The sequence below is a fragment of the Hirundo rustica genome, chromosome 3 (assembly GCF_015227805.2).
Source record: "Hirundo rustica isolate bHirRus1 chromosome 3, bHirRus1.pri.v3, whole genome shotgun sequence".
Classification (NCBI taxonomy): Eukaryota; Metazoa; Chordata; class Aves; order Passeriformes; family Hirundinidae; genus Hirundo; species Hirundo rustica.
In genome coordinates, this window is record NC_053452.1 from 97,771,779 (window position 1) to 97,788,949 (window position 17,171).

Here is a 17,171-nt window from a genome sequence, read left to right on the forward strand (position 1 = left end):
TAATATAACCCTGAGTATTTCTGATTCCAAGTGACTTAATCCAGTTTCAGCCTTCCTGAAGCCTATGTTTGATAAAAAACTGTATCAACCTAAAATCACTGTGGCTGCTTTCAAGGTAGGGCTCTAGCATTTATTGGAAATTAAATTACTAGAGAGGGTTCAGAAAGATTTTCTTCTGATGACATGATATTTTTCTTGGAGTGATTAAAATCAATGTCAGTTTAAAAGGAATGTAAAATAACTGAGTTTCCCAAACTCTGCAAATTATACATCACAAAAAGATGAAAAATTGAGTCCCAGCCAGCTGGGATCTTTTCCCTTCCTTCCTATGTTCTTAGAAGAAAATTAATTATAGAGACATGTCTGATTGCATCTCCCCATTAGTGGAGGACATTCTGGACTTATTCTACTTCTTGGAAGATATTTTGGTTGCACGATAATGAGTTGTTTAAGAAAGCACTAAAGCACTTGCCTATAGTGTCATTCATAGGTCAGTGACTGTTAAAGGGATGCAGAGTGAGACCCTCCAGGTCAGCAGTACACAGCTGTCCCAGGTAGGTGGTGATTATGCATCATTAAAACTTGATTCTTGTTCACTGTTCTATCAAAAATGAGATTTTTGTGTTCAATCCATTTCTTAATGGACAGGTGTTACAAGCAAATTGGCATTAATTGGCAACATCGTTGGTAACCTCAAGCAGAAAACTGAAGGTATAAAATGACTGAGAGCATAAAAGCTGTGATTATGGAGATAATCTCTATTTTAGTGTTGTGGAGGAATGATGCAAAGTTTTCAAGATGAGTAGCAGCAGCTGTTTAGTGAAGTGCCTTGAAGGTCAGCCAGCTCACTACACTGGGTCTGACCAAAGAACCATCCATCCAAAAAGCTTGTTCCCAGCAGATGCTCTCAAGAGAATGCAAGAACAGAGGAAATAATTTCTAGGGAATATTTATCCTGCACCTCCTGTAATTTGTGATGTAGGTGCTTCCTGAACCAGTTTGTTATACAGACTAACATATTCATTCTCTCTTTTAATCCTACTGTCTTTTACTTCTAATCAATATCCCTGCTTCTTATGTGAAAATGGCAAGTGAACCACTGCTTCTTAACCCCTTTCTCTCTTATTTACGTTTTTACATACCTCGCTCATGCAATTCCCTCAGCAGTTTCTTTTCCAGACCAATGAATCTTTGTAGCCTAATTGTTCAAAAACAATTCTGTTCAACATCTAAATTTCAAGATCTAAATTTTGACTGGTAATCACCTGTTCATATCCCATTACAGTTTGGGGGAAGTTTATAATATTTTTCTTCATGTGCACATGTGCACTGCTATACATTTATTTATAATTTTTAGCAGTTCTTTTATCTCTCATTCAGTGTAATGAACTTCTTTCACAGCTCTTTCTCTTTTTGTTTGTTTGTTTTGTTTTTAGGGGTCTTTGTGTGGGGGGGTATTTTTGTTTTGGTTTGGTTTTTTGTGTGTTTGTTTTTGTTGGGGTTTTTTTGTTGGTTTTTTTTGTTTTTGTTTGTTTGTTTGGTTTGGTTTTTTGCTTGCTTCCTCCTCAGTTTCTTCTTTTTATCTGTGCATTTTGAAGAGTATATATGAAGGAATCTCAGACTGAATTGTTAATAGATTATAGGTTAAATAAAACAAAATGAGCTGCTGGTCCTATGATAGTATTTTGTTTCTATGCAACAGTCTTACATGTATGCCCTGGTTGTCCTTAAGAAGATGGACAGGGGTAATTCCAACTTCATGCTCTACCATAAACTGGTTAGTAGAATATGGCTTCATAAGAAATACATATTTGAAACTTAGACTAGCTTGACCCCTTGGTATCCTTTTGCTATTCTTCCATTAATGTTCGGATCATGCGGTAGAGTTTCAGCAGATATAAGTAGTTTGGAACTGTGGGAAAAAAAACACAAACTACTCCTTCTAGTGTATTTTTCAAATATCAAATCTTTGAAATTGTCTGGGGAAGACCCATTTGCTTTAGGAATTTACAGCAGTTTTAACAGTTTAGCATTTTGATGTGAATATTTCTATGCTGCAGTTTCATAGCTTTAGGGTTACTAGATTTTTGGCCAAGTGATGTTGGCCATTTTTCCCCCTTCAATTCATTACCCTAATTAATAGCTGTGGTGTATATTTTCTAAAATTCTAACTTTTACTGACATTGAGATACTTTTTCTTTACACTGATACCTTACTGAAGCATTTGACTGAAGTGTAAGAAACTCAAATGAAAACATTAAATTGGCTGCATGACCTACTCATTTTTTTTGCTGCCAAATGCTCTTAAAATACCTAGAATATTAGAGACTATTGTTCAATAACCTGATAAAAGAAGTACAGCTAATAGTTCATAAGAAAAAGATAGATTTTTATTTTAATTTAAATGAATTGTCTAGATGTTTTCTGCATCTTGAGAGTTTAGAGGGTGGGAACAATAGATTATGTTGTTGCAGGAATTTTTATGTTCCTTTATTTTCTCATTCTTGGATTTAAATTCAGTGATCATAATCAAGTATTTATATTTGACTGCAATAATCTACATTTTATTCCTAGACGTTTTGGTTTCCAGACAATGTTAGATTATGTTAATCCTTTTCAATTTCAGATTGCCTGGGGTTCTGTCAATTATTTTAGTTTGTGCAGAATTCTGTAATATGTGTCAGATTCTTCATTGTGACACTGATAAATTTATTCTAGATTTTAAAGACAGCTTAGCCTTTTGTCTAATTTTATAAAACAAAATTAGTCTGTGGACTTGATTATGAAATACTCATACTGCAAAAACACTAGGACATCTCTGTCAAATGAAAGCTGTATGGTTCTAGGTATAACAAATACTCTAAATGAAATTCCTGTCCCCAAAAAGATTGCTGCCTAAAACACTCCTTAGTGTTACCAACTCCAGTAATTTCATTACAAAGTTTTCATTTACTAGGGAATTGTACTTCAGTCATTAAGTCTCAGTCATACTGTTTGAATGTGAAGCTCACTATTTTGATTTATTTAAAGAAGTAAATAGAAAGATTAGTCTTTGTTGACTGTAAGAAGGAGCTTTAGGGGGAAAAGTAATCCTAAATCCTTATGAGCAAGAAAAAGACAATTCCCAGAATGTTTCTTATTTTGAGTAAGTTTTACGGCTTTATAACACCTGGGCAGAACAGACCTGGATTTGAGTCATTCTGTTGTTTCTTTGCTTTCATAAATACCACTCAGTGCTTATTTATTGCTCATAGAAAAATAACTAACTTTCAACTCTGTTCTCTGCTGGAAAGTTCTTTGCACAGTGCGGGATAAAAAATTTTGGTTCAGAAACAGCACAAATGCCTAACTTTGACCTAAATATGTACATCTGTGAATATTTCTCAGCCACCTTTGTGTAAATTTTACTGCTGTCTTTATAAAAGAGTGATATGCTCAACTCTTGCCTTTCTACTAGAGGCATTTGAAGGAAGACTTCAAAGATAAAATTTCAAAAGTCATCCATCTATAGTATGATAGCACAGGAATCACAATTTTAAATCTGCTGTTAAATGATGTAATAGCTAAAAGTCACAATGCACAGATAAATTTTCTAGTGTAGTATTTAATTAGGATATTATTTATCCTTTTCTCTGATGATGGAAGCACAGAAGAGTTGTACAGAACAAATTAATTTAAACTACAATTTTATATTATGTTGCATTTAGAAAAAAATCATGGCATTTATGATAAACTTTTTCTTTTCTAGTATCAGTTTTTAATAGTTACAAAAAATTACATATGTTTAATGTTAAAGCAATACTGAAGTTGCATCAAGAGCAAAATATCAAGATGGTAGCATATGGGTTTTCATTTCTGTACCCCATCCTGAGTTTCTTGAATACTTTAATTATGATGATTATTCACTTCTGAGACAAACAGAGCTAGAGATGCATATTCATGGGTTTTTCACTATATTGTTTTATAAGCTCTCCTACTGTTTCTCATTTATTCTGCACAGGCTCCCTCTTCACCTTCTTCACCCATAGCTAATGAACCAAAATACGAGAAGCGCTGGCTAGACACCTTATCAGTTCCTCTGTCGATGGCTCGAATCTCAAGGTACAAAACCGGAACAGATAAATTAAGGTTTGTAATCTAAAAGGGTTAGTTAGCTGTACATAGTATTTTGCTGTAGATTATTTGTTTTATAAGAATTGAGTGGAGATAGGAAATTCTTCTTATAAAAACTCTACTGTTTATCATCTCCTAAGATTAATGGTATGCATGGTGATGATCAAAGATAAGGTAAAGTGCCTACAAATATTTTTCTGTAATCTGTTGTATCTTGGAAATTCAGGTAGCATCAGCAGCTAGTACAAAAGTTTGTCCTGGTTTTATGTGAATTATTTTGAAGCTACTACATTTCCTTTTGTATTGATAGTAGGATACTTCTATATTCCCCAATTCTAATATTGTAAATTAACTCTCCTTTTCCATTATAAATGATAACCCAGTGCATAATCATCATGCCTGAGCTATCATGTAATATAGCTTTGTCTGTATCATTGCCATATAGAAACTCATATTGATGAGATTTTGGCAAAGTACATGGTCCGAAATATTGTAGTTTTGATCATAGAATTTTTTTGCATCTCAGAAACATAACTAATTATTCATAAAGTAATTGTGGAATAGGATGTCAGAAGCTATTTTACTGGGCTTCAGGAAATATGAGAGCAAAAGTGAAGTTTAATAAAGCTTCAATAAATAATATGCTTGAGAAAGTTTAACACATTGCAGCATACATAAGCTTTTTCTGCAAACCATTCTGTGGTACAACTGCCTCAAATCTACCAATAGTTGTAGGCCAAGCAGTCCACAGTTCTCTGTATGTATCATAATAGGAGTTCATTCGCTGTCATTTTTTGCAGTCTTTATGGGTTGTCCTATTTTTTTCACCTTTAATATATATTAAAGATATAATTGGAATCTCTATTGAAGAATCAATATACAGATCACCTGCTATGAGGTGGTACCAGAAATTCATATGAATACCTTTCTTGATATATGCCAGAATTTTACCTCTTTCCTAAAAGTAACCTGAAAAGCATTATTTTTCTAGTAGGACAGATATGATGCTTTAACTTACAGCTATTCATCATCAAAGGCAGTTGGCGGCTGCTCTCCCAGACTTTGTGTTAAAGAATCACAGGGGAATAATAAAAAACTGTCCAGAAAAATTTTAGCTTATTCCACAGAAGTTAGTTTGTTTGAACTCTTAATTCTCTTTCACTTAGTGTCTCATTCACTTTCTTCCTCCCTAGTTCAACCAACAAGTTTATGCTGTCCAGCCTTGTCCAATCTGTCACAGACCTCCAAACATTCAAGGCTTATACATTAGGTGAATTAAGTAAACAAATCTCAGTGTTCACATGTAGGCATCAACTTATCATCAGTGTTCTAGAATCTAAAGGATAAACGGAAGAGGACAGAACATTTAAACCTCTGACTTCAGTTACCAGTCAGTTCAGTTTGAAGCACTTTCACCACTGTGCTGTGCACTTTACACATTAGATGGAGAATTTCTAAGGGATTCCAGTTCCCCAAAAGTAGCGTGTGCATTTTGAGAATTCTTTGAAGTAAAACACCTTCAGATACTGTAGTGGGTCTGGCTGAGATGGAGCTTATCTTCTTTATAGTAGTCCGTATGGTAGCACCGTATGGTGCTGTGTTTTGGTTTGTGACTAAAGCAATATTAATAGCACATCAGTATTTTGGTTTTTTGATGACCAGGGCTTGCACACCATCAAGGCTTTCTCTTTTTCTTGGTCTGCTTCTACATAGTAAGTAGGCCCAGGGTAGGCAAGGAGTTGAGAGGAGGTGCAAGCAGGACCAGTGACCCAAATTGACCAAGGGGATATTCCATGCTGTGTAATATCTTTGCCCAGCATAATAAAATAAAATAAATAAATCAAATACTTAGCAGAGAGGCTTGGGGAGAGCAAGCCACTTCTCAGAGACTGACAGGACATTATTCTGCTTGTGAGAGATAGTGAGTGGTTGCCTTTGCATCACTTCTTCTGTTGTAATTTAGTTCGTTGTGTTCTCTCCCTCTTCCATTTGGTTACTAAACTACCTTTATTTCAGTTCATGAGGTTTTTTGTTCTTTGTATTCTCTCTACTGTGCCTTTGGAGAGGTCTGGGAGAGTGAATGGCAGTGTGGATGCTTGGCTGCTGGCCCAAGATCAACCCATCACAGATATATTTTTCTTGTAAGATTTGAGGAACTTAGTGCTTTCAGTTTTAGTCTTGGAGAGAGAGACATATTCTCTTGTGATGTATCTCACTCCCATATCTATTTAGTATATATTCAACTCCTTAATTACTAGTGGGGTTTTTTGTTATTGTGATAAACACTCTGAAGGAAGGTGAAATAATTCTATAAAGCCTACTGGCATCCCATGATTCCTTACTTCTAAAGTGCTCCTTATTTGTTTTGGTGAACCAACAAAAACAGATATATGAGCATTAAAGGGATAGTGCCTTGAGGTTAACTGTGGATGAGGTGTTCCCCATATTCTTACTCTAGGTGTTTGTTTTTTGCCTGAGGGACACCAGACTGCTCTTACCATATACTGTGAAATATATGTATGTGGTTTTGCTATTATCCAATTACTGGTATCCTTTTTTTGCATTTCCCCATGTTCATATATGCATAGTGTCTAATATTTGTCTTGCTCTCTAAAATCAGATATCTGTTTTGCATGAAATAAAGCCTCTGATCAGTCTAGGTAAAAATCCTGCTTTCAACCATCTCTGTTCCCTTTTACATTGCAGCCATCAGTCTAAAGCCATTGGAGTGAGTCTGAATTCATTCCTCTGAATGGATTCCAAATCTTTTTGACCAATTTCCTAATTTTACCATACCCTGAATATTTACTTGGAGCCTATTTGCATATATGGGTTGACAGCATGCCTGTTTTTCCTGTATTGTATGGGTCCATGAGTCTGTCATACTTGTAACTTTTTGTCTCCTGCACGTTCTTTTCATAGCTGTGCTTTGTTGCAATGCTTTGTTATGTATTATCCACTAAGTTACTCCAGTTGCGAAGGTGCTCTGGTGTTGGTACAGCCAGATTACTTTTTAAGTCAGTGTTGTTGGAGTATTGGAACTATCATCTATAGTGTCACATACACAGCTGTGTGCCTGCTCCTTAGCTAGATGAGCTGTATGAATGGTCTTTTTCCCTACTTCCTACCTGAATTAAATTCACAGAGGTCTATACAATTCTTTCTATCAAAAAATTATCTATAGTCCATTGGCAACATAACTTTTTAACTATGCTAAATTTTATGGCATTTGAAAGGTTATTAAAAGATCAGCTATCCACTCACAGGAAATGCACATTCTGCTTTCTTCAATCCTTCATTTCCTTGATGTAAAAACATCTTTTTCACCGGTGGAATTCTTGCAGTTGGCTATGGCAGAACTTACCATACTTTTGTTAGTATACCCTGATATTTAAAAATATGTAGTATTGTTTAGCCTACGTATAATACCTGTGAATACAACTACTCTTGCTGTTCTGATGTGGTAAACTGCCATCTGTCAGTGTGACCTCATTCACTTTACTTCTCCCTGATATTCAAGATTGGTTCATATTTTCAACATTCTTTTTCTGGTGGTGTGAAAAACCTTAGAACAAGAAAAAACTTGTCTCTCATAAGAGTCAGATATTTACTAAAGGCCCTCTTTCTGTGCCTTTATTTAAAAAAAAAAAAATACAAAATATTACAACGTATGTCATGTCAGCATTTTACTGGAAATAATTTTTTTAATTAGAAATGCCTTAGATAGAGTTGTCTGTTAGATTGTAGCATACTTCTGGTGTGCCTTAGATCAAATTTGGTCCATTCTAATCAGATTAGGTAATATTATTTCCTTTGTGGCTAAACTGTGCAGTTTAAATTATTCTGTACTTCAGCTGAGTTCTCTGGTAGCTTTGCCAAAAGAAAAAAGACATACTTTCAGCATACTCTTGTGTCACGAGATGGACAAAAGCACATGTATCTCTTTGATTCTTATTTATTGTTCATGTGAAGAGAAAGGAGTTGCCTTTGCCTTTTCATTTCACTTGACTTTTTATTGTATTTTTCACTGGAAGTCGATAGACTGTGACTTAATGACACAAGAATATTTTTTCCATGTATTTTAAATTCTCTTAACACCATATGTATTAACAGAAACACGAGAGAATGGGATAGATATTTTCCTTCCATGTAAAGGAATGGCTGAAAATACTGCACACTGGGCATGTCAAATATGTTTATCAGTACCACAAAACAAAAGCAAAAAAAAATTTCCTCAGAATATTTTAAAGGAAAGATAAAGGTAGTAGATGTCATTCCTGTTCCCAGTGGAAGATTAAACATTGCATTAACTACTGAAATCAACTTGAATTAGTGTATTTCACATTGTTGATATGATTGGAGTCTAACTGAATATATTTATATATGCAGCATGTTTATTAGTCTTTTTGATTACTTAGCAATTCAATATTTTTTATTACCTTTATTATATAGCATTACTGTTTCTATTATTCTAGACTTCTCACCAATCCATCAATGTAATTTTTCTCTGTAAGAAGTAAGAGAATAAAAACATAGTGAAAATGCTCTTGATGTGAATACTCTTAATTGTTAGCTGGCAATGGAAACATTTTTTTTTTACTGTTGAGAATTGAATTGGTCAATAAATGTGATGTAAGTTTAACAGAGAAATAATATCAGTAAGTTTTTCTCACTCAAAGGAATTTGTGGTTCATATTATAGCTTGGGATGGGGTGTTCTTTTAAGATAGAAAAGTACACATAGGTCGTCTTTTAGAAGGTGGAGTAGCTCATGCACGGTAGTATTTCCTTTTTGTTATGGAATTGTTATTTGGTAAAATGCAGATGAGTATTTTTGGTCCTTACAGCTGATACTGATAGTAATGTATAATAATTCTTACAGAGCGTATTGACTGGAGCTTTGCATAAAGGTACAATAGCTATAACGTCATGAACATTATGAGTTTAGAGACCGAAGAAAAAATGTTTATTTAGGATATGGAAGACTGAAATAGTGAGTGGAATGAAAGCAATTTGGGCCCAGTAGCTATGTGCCTATGTATCTATGATGCCAATTACAAAACAACCTAATTAGGTTTAGATGTTATTTTCTATTTCTTCGTATTCTGACCATTGCAATTACTCCAAAGTATTGTGTATTTTTTTTTTTTTTTTAATGTGTTCACTGGTTTCTTAACAGATCCTTCCTGAAGAATGGTATTTTCCATTTATCATTTCAGTAAGTTAAGAAAATGCCTTTAATTAGGTAAATAAATTGAAAACTAAGAAATTGAATAAACCGTTTTGAAAAACATCTAGGAATTAAGCACAATCTCACTGAGTTACAAAATCTGAATGAGCTTCCTCACAGTTTTCTGGCACATCAGTTAGAATATATCTGTAGAAGCATAAATGCCTTTGTAACTTCAGTTCTTATTTGGTTGCTGTAACTGTAATGAAAATAAAAGTTACAATATTGGAAGCAAAATGTTCCCCCAAAAACCACAAACATGCAATACAATCCAAGTTTAATTTAAATGCTCTGATATCTTCTGAGCTATGTATTTTCTGTTAACAGGCCAGTTATATGTGCACATTTAAACATTTTGTAAGATATGAGGTTCTGTGACATTTACAATATAAAATCCCATTACTTCTAATATGACATTTGAAAGAGATTATGTAATTCACGTTCTTCTTTTTGGAGAATTTCCACTCAGATCTACCCATAGTTCTTAAAACTTCAGTTTAAGTAAACATTCTAGCAAGAGGGCCGTAGTAATATAAACAAGCCACAAGAAAATGTAACAAAAGCAATAAAAACTAACTCAAACATCAAAAAATCATACAAACAGGAGGGAATACTGATTCAGGACCTGGGAAAAGGCAAAGCTGATCAAATCTGTCTGTCTGTATCAGCATGGTAGTAAAGATAAAGATGCTGTCAAACCTACATCTAGATTTTTGTAGAAATATCTGTATCATAAAATACCTATATAAGTCTAAGAGACATGGTTTCACATGCCACAGATACTAAAAAATCTAAAAACATGCTATGCTGGAATTCTTAGCCTCCAGTAAAGGAAAAATTCAGCTTTTCCCATTTCAACTGGCACTGAAAATACTTTCTATCTTAGAAAAGTCTTTGGATTTAACACCCCTATAGTAGCAAACTGCTTATGTGGAAAAATCTCCTTAAATATTTATTAATAGTGTTTGTTTAAAGGTGCCAATTTCAAGAAGAGAATCTAAAGTTTACCAATGCTGACCTGTTATTCTGACTGCCATACTCACAAAGGTAGTGTTTATTTTATTGCAAGAAATAAATGCCATATGCAGATCTATTCATCATTTCACCATGAAAGTGAGATAGAAAGACATGAGTATGGAAAACAATGCCTCATGCTGCTTAGCAAAATGCTTGAAAGAAACCAAGTTGCAGACAGGGAGACAAATCTCAAAGTAAGAAATGTGATTGCAGTGCAACACAAATTCCTAGTATTTAGTAAGTACAAATATTAATTTCTTGTTCTAGTTGCAGCAGTCAGTAGAATAACTGCAGTAGTAGAAGATGTAGCAATTTCCTCAGTCTGTTTTTTAAAATTCTCTTAAGGCCTCAGGAAAAAAAACCCTGAAAACAAAAAAAACAACAAAGCCAAAAAATCCAAATCAATAAAGAAAATAAAAACCCTACAGCAACTTTATAGCATCTTGAAACCTTTCAAACTTAATATTTCGTATTAAATGGAAAGCTCCTTCTTGACGCCTAACAGGAATAGATGCTTTGTTGTGTCTCATTTTTTCTTTTCTCTGTTTTGAGTAAAGGGCAGAGAGAAATGCATGTCATTTAAGCCTGTAGGATTTGTTTTCCTGTGAATTCCAGTGCCATCTTGGTGCTTGCTTTGATTGTTTCATTTAAAACAATAGCCGTAGGATTTATTTTTTTAAGCTTTTATTTTTACTTTGGATATCTGTTTTCACTGGTAGCCTTGTGTACACTATGCTTTTCAGAACACAGTCTCGTACATGGAACAATATCAGTATATTATGGGATCTTCAGAGAGAAATTTTTGTAACTAAAAGCAAGAAATAATCATAGTAAAATTTATTAAGATTCAGGGCAAAACCATTGTATTACTCCCAGTCACTTCATGAATAGCATATGTAAATTTTGAAAAGCCCTGGCTGTTTTTTATCCCATGTCATTTAGACTGAACTGCTTTCTGGTAAAACCACCTTTCTGCCAAGTCAGCACTGTGGGGACAGCAGTGCCCCAAAGGTCTCAGTCTTGTGTGCCCAGTGATCTCCACTGGCACATCAGAAGCCTTGAATTTGTCTGAACTCTGGGAAAGGATGTCTTAGTGTCAGTGTGCTGGAGCAAGGGAACTAGCTCTGCAGGAAGGGCTTGGGGATTTTGGCAGACTCCCCACAGAGCAGGAGTCAGCTGAAGTCAGTGCTGAAGTCCCATATAAGGGGCTGTGTTAGCAATAGCATAGTCAACAAGTCAAGGGAAATGGTTGTTCTCATCTACTTGCATTCCTGAGGCAACACCTGAGGTAGCTCCCTCTGTGTCCAGTTTTGGTCTTCCTGTGGAAAAGATTTGTATATTAAGAAAGTTAGTGAGGAGGCTGGACTAGAGGACTTGCAGGATCCCTCGCACCCCATTTGATTCTGTGCACGTATCTTGTTAGCGAAGTGTTAGATCTCTAGATGAATACTGAATATTATTAACTGTCTGTAATTGATCATCATATTTTAATAAGATAAAGAACTACAGGAGTTTTAGTGTAATTCATTCTCTCACCAGCATCATGTTTCAAATGATAAAATATTTGGTATTTTTTATAATAAAAGGTTTTCTTTTTAAATTTTGATTGCCCATTTTGGTTGCATAAATTGTTAGCTGAGGAGTTCCCTTCTGTGGTCTTTCATCAGCCACTTACGTAACTTTGTGCCACTGGGATAAGGAATTAAGATCTTTGGTGTCTGCTGAAGCTGTTGGTATGTAGGTACCCTGTGGTTCCATGGAGAACATATATATTGCTTGGCTCCCCTAAATGCTCTGACAGTCCTCTTGCTGTGTAAGGACCCTAGCATCTTAGCTTTGATATTGGAATTGGATATCTAGGGTGAGCATGGTGAATGGATTCTCCTCACACCATTAAATTAAGTCTGTTTCCAGGCAATCAATGCATAAGGGCTGACAGATTCTCACTGTCTCAGTGGGGTGTTGAAGAGATCATACCATAAGTCATTTCATTACAGCACTGTTGGGATCTCTGTCAGAACCTTAGGTAAAAAGAACACTATGCTTGGGAGGTGATTATTTTACTCAGTTTACTTGAAGGCAATAAAAGGATTTTTTTTTAAAATCTTTTCTTTCTTTCTGAAGAGGCAAGAGATTACTGAAATGAAAGTGACAGAGAATTGTGCCATTGTTATCAAGTTTTAGTAGTTACCGTGATTATTCAGTCATGAAAGAAAAGTGGGCAATCAGCTGATACACATCTAAGTCTTCAGGCCAAGCATGTTAATTTTTGCAAGCAGCAGATATAATGCTTTATAACTCCTTTAAAAAAAAAGCATCTCATATATATCGATTCAGATACTTAGTCTTATTTATATTGTGTATAATGGGTAAGTTATATTACCTTTTCTGGCAAGTATGTAGAGTTCAGTATTCATGTTCACCATCAAACTCCCTACAAATGACAAAGATTAGGTTAATAACTTTTTTGATAAGTCAGAAATTAATAACTGCCCATTAACTTTATGTCATTTTGAAAGTTGATGTACATCATCGATTAAGCAGTAGAGGTCTTCACCTTAGATCAGAGAACTCCAGGAAGACTCAGCAACTTCATAGAGCAGTATTCAGAATCAGTAGTTGGTTTTCTTCAAGGTTGGTACCAGAAATGGAGCAATATATCTGATAAATATAAATATCTAATTTACAAATGTAGAAGGTAGAAGTGATATTCTCCATATTATACACAAAACTAACATATGCGCAATCATTGAGATCATTATAATTGTCTTTCACAATAGTATAAAACAAAAATCTAATTCTCCTGGCAATCATAGGCATTTAAATAATCTGGATATCTTTCTGAAGTTTAGTTACTGCAATTATTGCATGTCACTTTTTAAAAATTTAGACCAGTGTACTTCCATAATGCTATTTAATGAGATTTTGTTGTTCCTATTGGATAATCTTAAGAGTTAAAAAAGCATATCCCACCAGCATTCAGATGCAGGGGATTTCAGAGGTACATATACAGTGCCTAACTTACTGCAGATAGTAAGGAAAGGAAAGCATTGGTATTTGCAGAACAAAGTTGCTATAAGCATATAAAAGTTTCATTAAAAGTTATAAAATACAATTGCCCATTAGCCTATGCCAATGCTGTTTTGAGAAGACTATTTAAGGAAATGTTGTGAAGAAACTTCTAAGAATGTTTTTCAAATTCCTATGACATAAAAGTGCTTGAAGTAAGCATTGCTTTAAATGTTGCCTAGAAAAATTTAGGAATCCAAGAAATGAAAGCTAGGGAAGACAGTGCTTTGAATCTTCATACATTCCTAGTAAATTAAGCCAAAATTCAATTTAAAAAAAAATTGGTATTTTGGTTTAAAAAAACACTTTTTTTTTTCAGGGTTTTTTTTCCCAGAAAGGCCCAATGTATATTTCCTGACTACACTAAGTTCAATACTTATGAACATAATATACTCAGGGAAAGTAAATTATCATCAGCACATGTATATATTGGTACAGAGAAAGTACTTATTGTATCTGTTGCTCTTGGTACTGCCCTATTATCCTTGGTTTTGTTGCCTTTCTATTGATTGGTAAATTAAACACTCAAAAACTTGTAAAAAGGCTTAAAAATCACTTGAACACTGATGATTATTGGGCAGTTTCAGAAAACTGACATATCTTCCTTTACGGATATATTTCTTCTTACTGCAGATCTAATGCATTTGAAGTGCTGGCACTCGATGGAGTTAGTACTGGGATACTTCAGTTTTATACAGCCCAGGAGAGTGCTGACTGGCTGAGAGCAATGTCAACTAACATCAGTGATTTGACACTTCAAAATGTATGTTACTTTCTGCATATTTTCTCGTTTATGCTATTGTAAAACTATTTCTAGTTTTCAAAGGGTAAATAACAATTCACCTTTAAGTACAATATATAAAATGCTAGTGTATGGGGAGGAAAAGGAGAAAGGAAAAAGCAGGTTGCCTGATCAAAAGTATCAAGAAGTTTTCAAGGCTTGCAGTGTTGGCATGGAATGGAAGCCAGTAGAAAATCAGCTGATGTTTATCATTTTAAAGATTTTTAGGGCAAAATATTTATCCATAGTGGTTATTTCACAGAGCTTTAGATGTGACCAAACATTTCATTTTTACATTTTTGTAGTTAAACTGTGGTTGAAATTAGCATTTGTTGATTTTGAAACAAGCATATGAAAATTCTGTAGGTAGTGAAGTATGACTTACTGAGGCTTACTGGAGACCATAATTTAACATCTCTAAGTTATCTGAGAGTTGATTTATTTAAGGTCACATTATTCCATCTCAATTCCTAGAATTCCTAGAATTCCTAGATACTCATGCTATTTTAAGTTACTCCTGTAAATCAAAAAGTAATGACTGCCTTTTTAAGTAGAAGTATTAACTAATCCCCAGAGAAATATAAAATTACTCTTTGGACAGTGCATTTATTATTCCAACAAAGAGCAGCTAAAAATATTGATAATTATAGAATTAACCATAAAGCTAAATAGGAAACTTAATAATGTACAATTTAAAAAATAAATTTGTCTTTAAGAAATTATAGAATTCAGTGATGAAAATAAAGTAGCACAGCTATCCCTGAAAGAATTGCCTGTGCAGGTTTTAATATTTTTTTTCTCTACATGTGTAGAGTCTGTAACTTAATTCATAAATTATGATTTAGTAGCCTGACTTATATTTGTCCTTGGTGCTCTAAACAAACTGTTGCTTAGGTCTCCAGATTCTATTGTGTAGAATTTGCATTACATTTCAACATAAATCTTAAAACCTGTTGGTTAAAACAGACTTAAAATTTAATTTCTTTTTCATAGTGTAATGATTTTAATTTAATGTAACTGGGCCGAAACAACAATTAATGTAGTGGTTTTATGTTCGCCAAATTCTGTTTGCTAAATTTGGTGTTTATTCTTTTTTCTGAGGGAGAGAGATTAGGAGAAAAAGCAAAGCAGGCTGAAGCTTAAAAATGAACAAAATAGTTTTATTAACGCACACTAAAAGAATTAAAAAAAAAAAAAAAAAAAAAAAAGTTGGGGAAAAGAAAACCCAAACCAAAACAGAATGAAACTTCAAAACACTCTTCCCTCCCTCTACAAACTATTAACTTTCTTATAAAACAACATAAAAAGAGACAACTTGCGATTTTCAGTCAGTTTCACTATTTAAACATAATCATTCATTGCTTTAGGAGAAGAGTCTCTCTAGGGTTTCATGGAGACGTTTGCCACCAGACAAAATAGTTCAGTGACTCCCAATGTCACACATCTGCAACTGCATGGAGTTTTTTTCGCAGACTCCGATGTTCTATCAGCAAGGCCTCTCAGTGTATCAGGGGTACTGTTTACGAATACTTCTAGTCTAAAATCATCTTTGTCTCAAAGGCAGAGACCTCCTTTTAACCAAGAAGCGGGAGCTTTAAAGTCCTTAATTAAATCTCAATCACATCAGTCCTCAGTTTTGATTAGAATTGGCATTCTCCCTACCTACACTAAGATGCTACAAAGAACAGTCCGTTTCTCCACAGTTTACCCCAGAGAAGTCTGGTTAAAAATATCCACTTCTTCTCTCTCAGGGAAGGGTTGTGCTTTAGGAGTTTCATGTTGCTAGGAAAGAGTTAAATCCGCCCATGCCTGTGGGGGCCATGTGCTCCCTGCTCCGGGCTGCAGGGCTGTAGAAATGCAAAGCTGTGCCAACAGGAGAAACCAGTGGAAGTCCTCTCTTCCACCCCTTGGTCTCATCCGGGGCAGCCCGGCTCAGAGCTGCCACAAAGCTGTAAACACGTGGCATTGCTGAGCTGTTCTTTTTTCTCTTCCCACCGGCAGCCAGGAGAAAAGGGCTCAACTCAGGCCGCTCCCATGCGGGCAGCAGCTCCCGGAGGCCCGGCCGGGCCCGGCCCAGCCGCCCAGAGGGCAGCGAGGCCCGACCTGGGCCCCCCGGCTGCCCACGATATTACATCATAGACAACTCCACAGAAAAGGAGCAATCTGCTTGAGATGAGAGTTTTAAATGTCCTTTCCAAAGTCGCATTGGCATCTTCATTGGTTAAATTAGCTGCCAATATCTTGGCTAGCTTTCTGATAAGTCCCTGTCCTGTCCTCCTCCTCTTCCTCCTCCCCACGCCCCCCCCAAAGCAATTCTAAGGTCCTGTCAGGGAAACACATTCCGCATTTCTCTGTAACTAGAAAATAAAACTATGCCAACCCATGATACCTAGTCTTCAAAAGCTACATTAATCACATTTGATCATAATAGTTCATTTATTCCATTAATTATTTTAAATCATTCAAATTGCTTAAGCAATCTCTTTGTCAAAATCAGACATTTTTGCTTATGATGCATTCTTTTTAAATACTATTTCATGACTCACGTAATCTAGCGGGTATGATTTTTTGATAATTCTAAGAAAGTGTATGGTAATATTTCTCAAGCAATTCCAATTCATAGTTATTAAGCTTTTTTTTTTTTTTCTTTCTAGAAAAATTCATTGAATAAAAGCCACTCCAAGGATATAAGTGAATAAGAATAAAAATAAATGAAGGCAGCTTTTGTTAGTCGTAAGGTGCTAGTCTGTTTTTTTAAGAGGACTGTGTGCAGGAACTCTGTCCTCATACAGTATCTTCACTTGTGCTGCAGCCTGTTGGCAGCAATATTTTATTATAAATGGAGTACTTTCTTAGTCTTTTCCACTACCTATTAATAGTGAATTCTGTCAACAAAGTAGTTTATCTGGTGTTCATATTACTGGCTATTCCCAGGAAAGGCCTGGGAAACAACATGATCAAT

The 17,171-nt window shown here is 35.0% G+C and overlaps 1 protein-coding gene across 1 annotated transcript in view; it reads left to right on the plus strand.

Moving 5' to 3' along the window:
- Positions 1–17,171, plus strand: part of SNTG2 (syntrophin gamma 2) — a 145,850-nt gene that overhangs the window by 75,501 nt on the left and 53,178 nt on the right. Inside the window, exons 11-12 of the mRNA XM_040058173.1 lie at positions 4,001–4,128; positions 14,062–14,191. Coding sequence (XP_039914107.1) covers positions 4,001–4,128; positions 14,062–14,191 — 258 coding nt within the window. The remainder of the gene's footprint in view (positions 1–4,000; positions 4,129–14,061; positions 14,192–17,171) is intronic.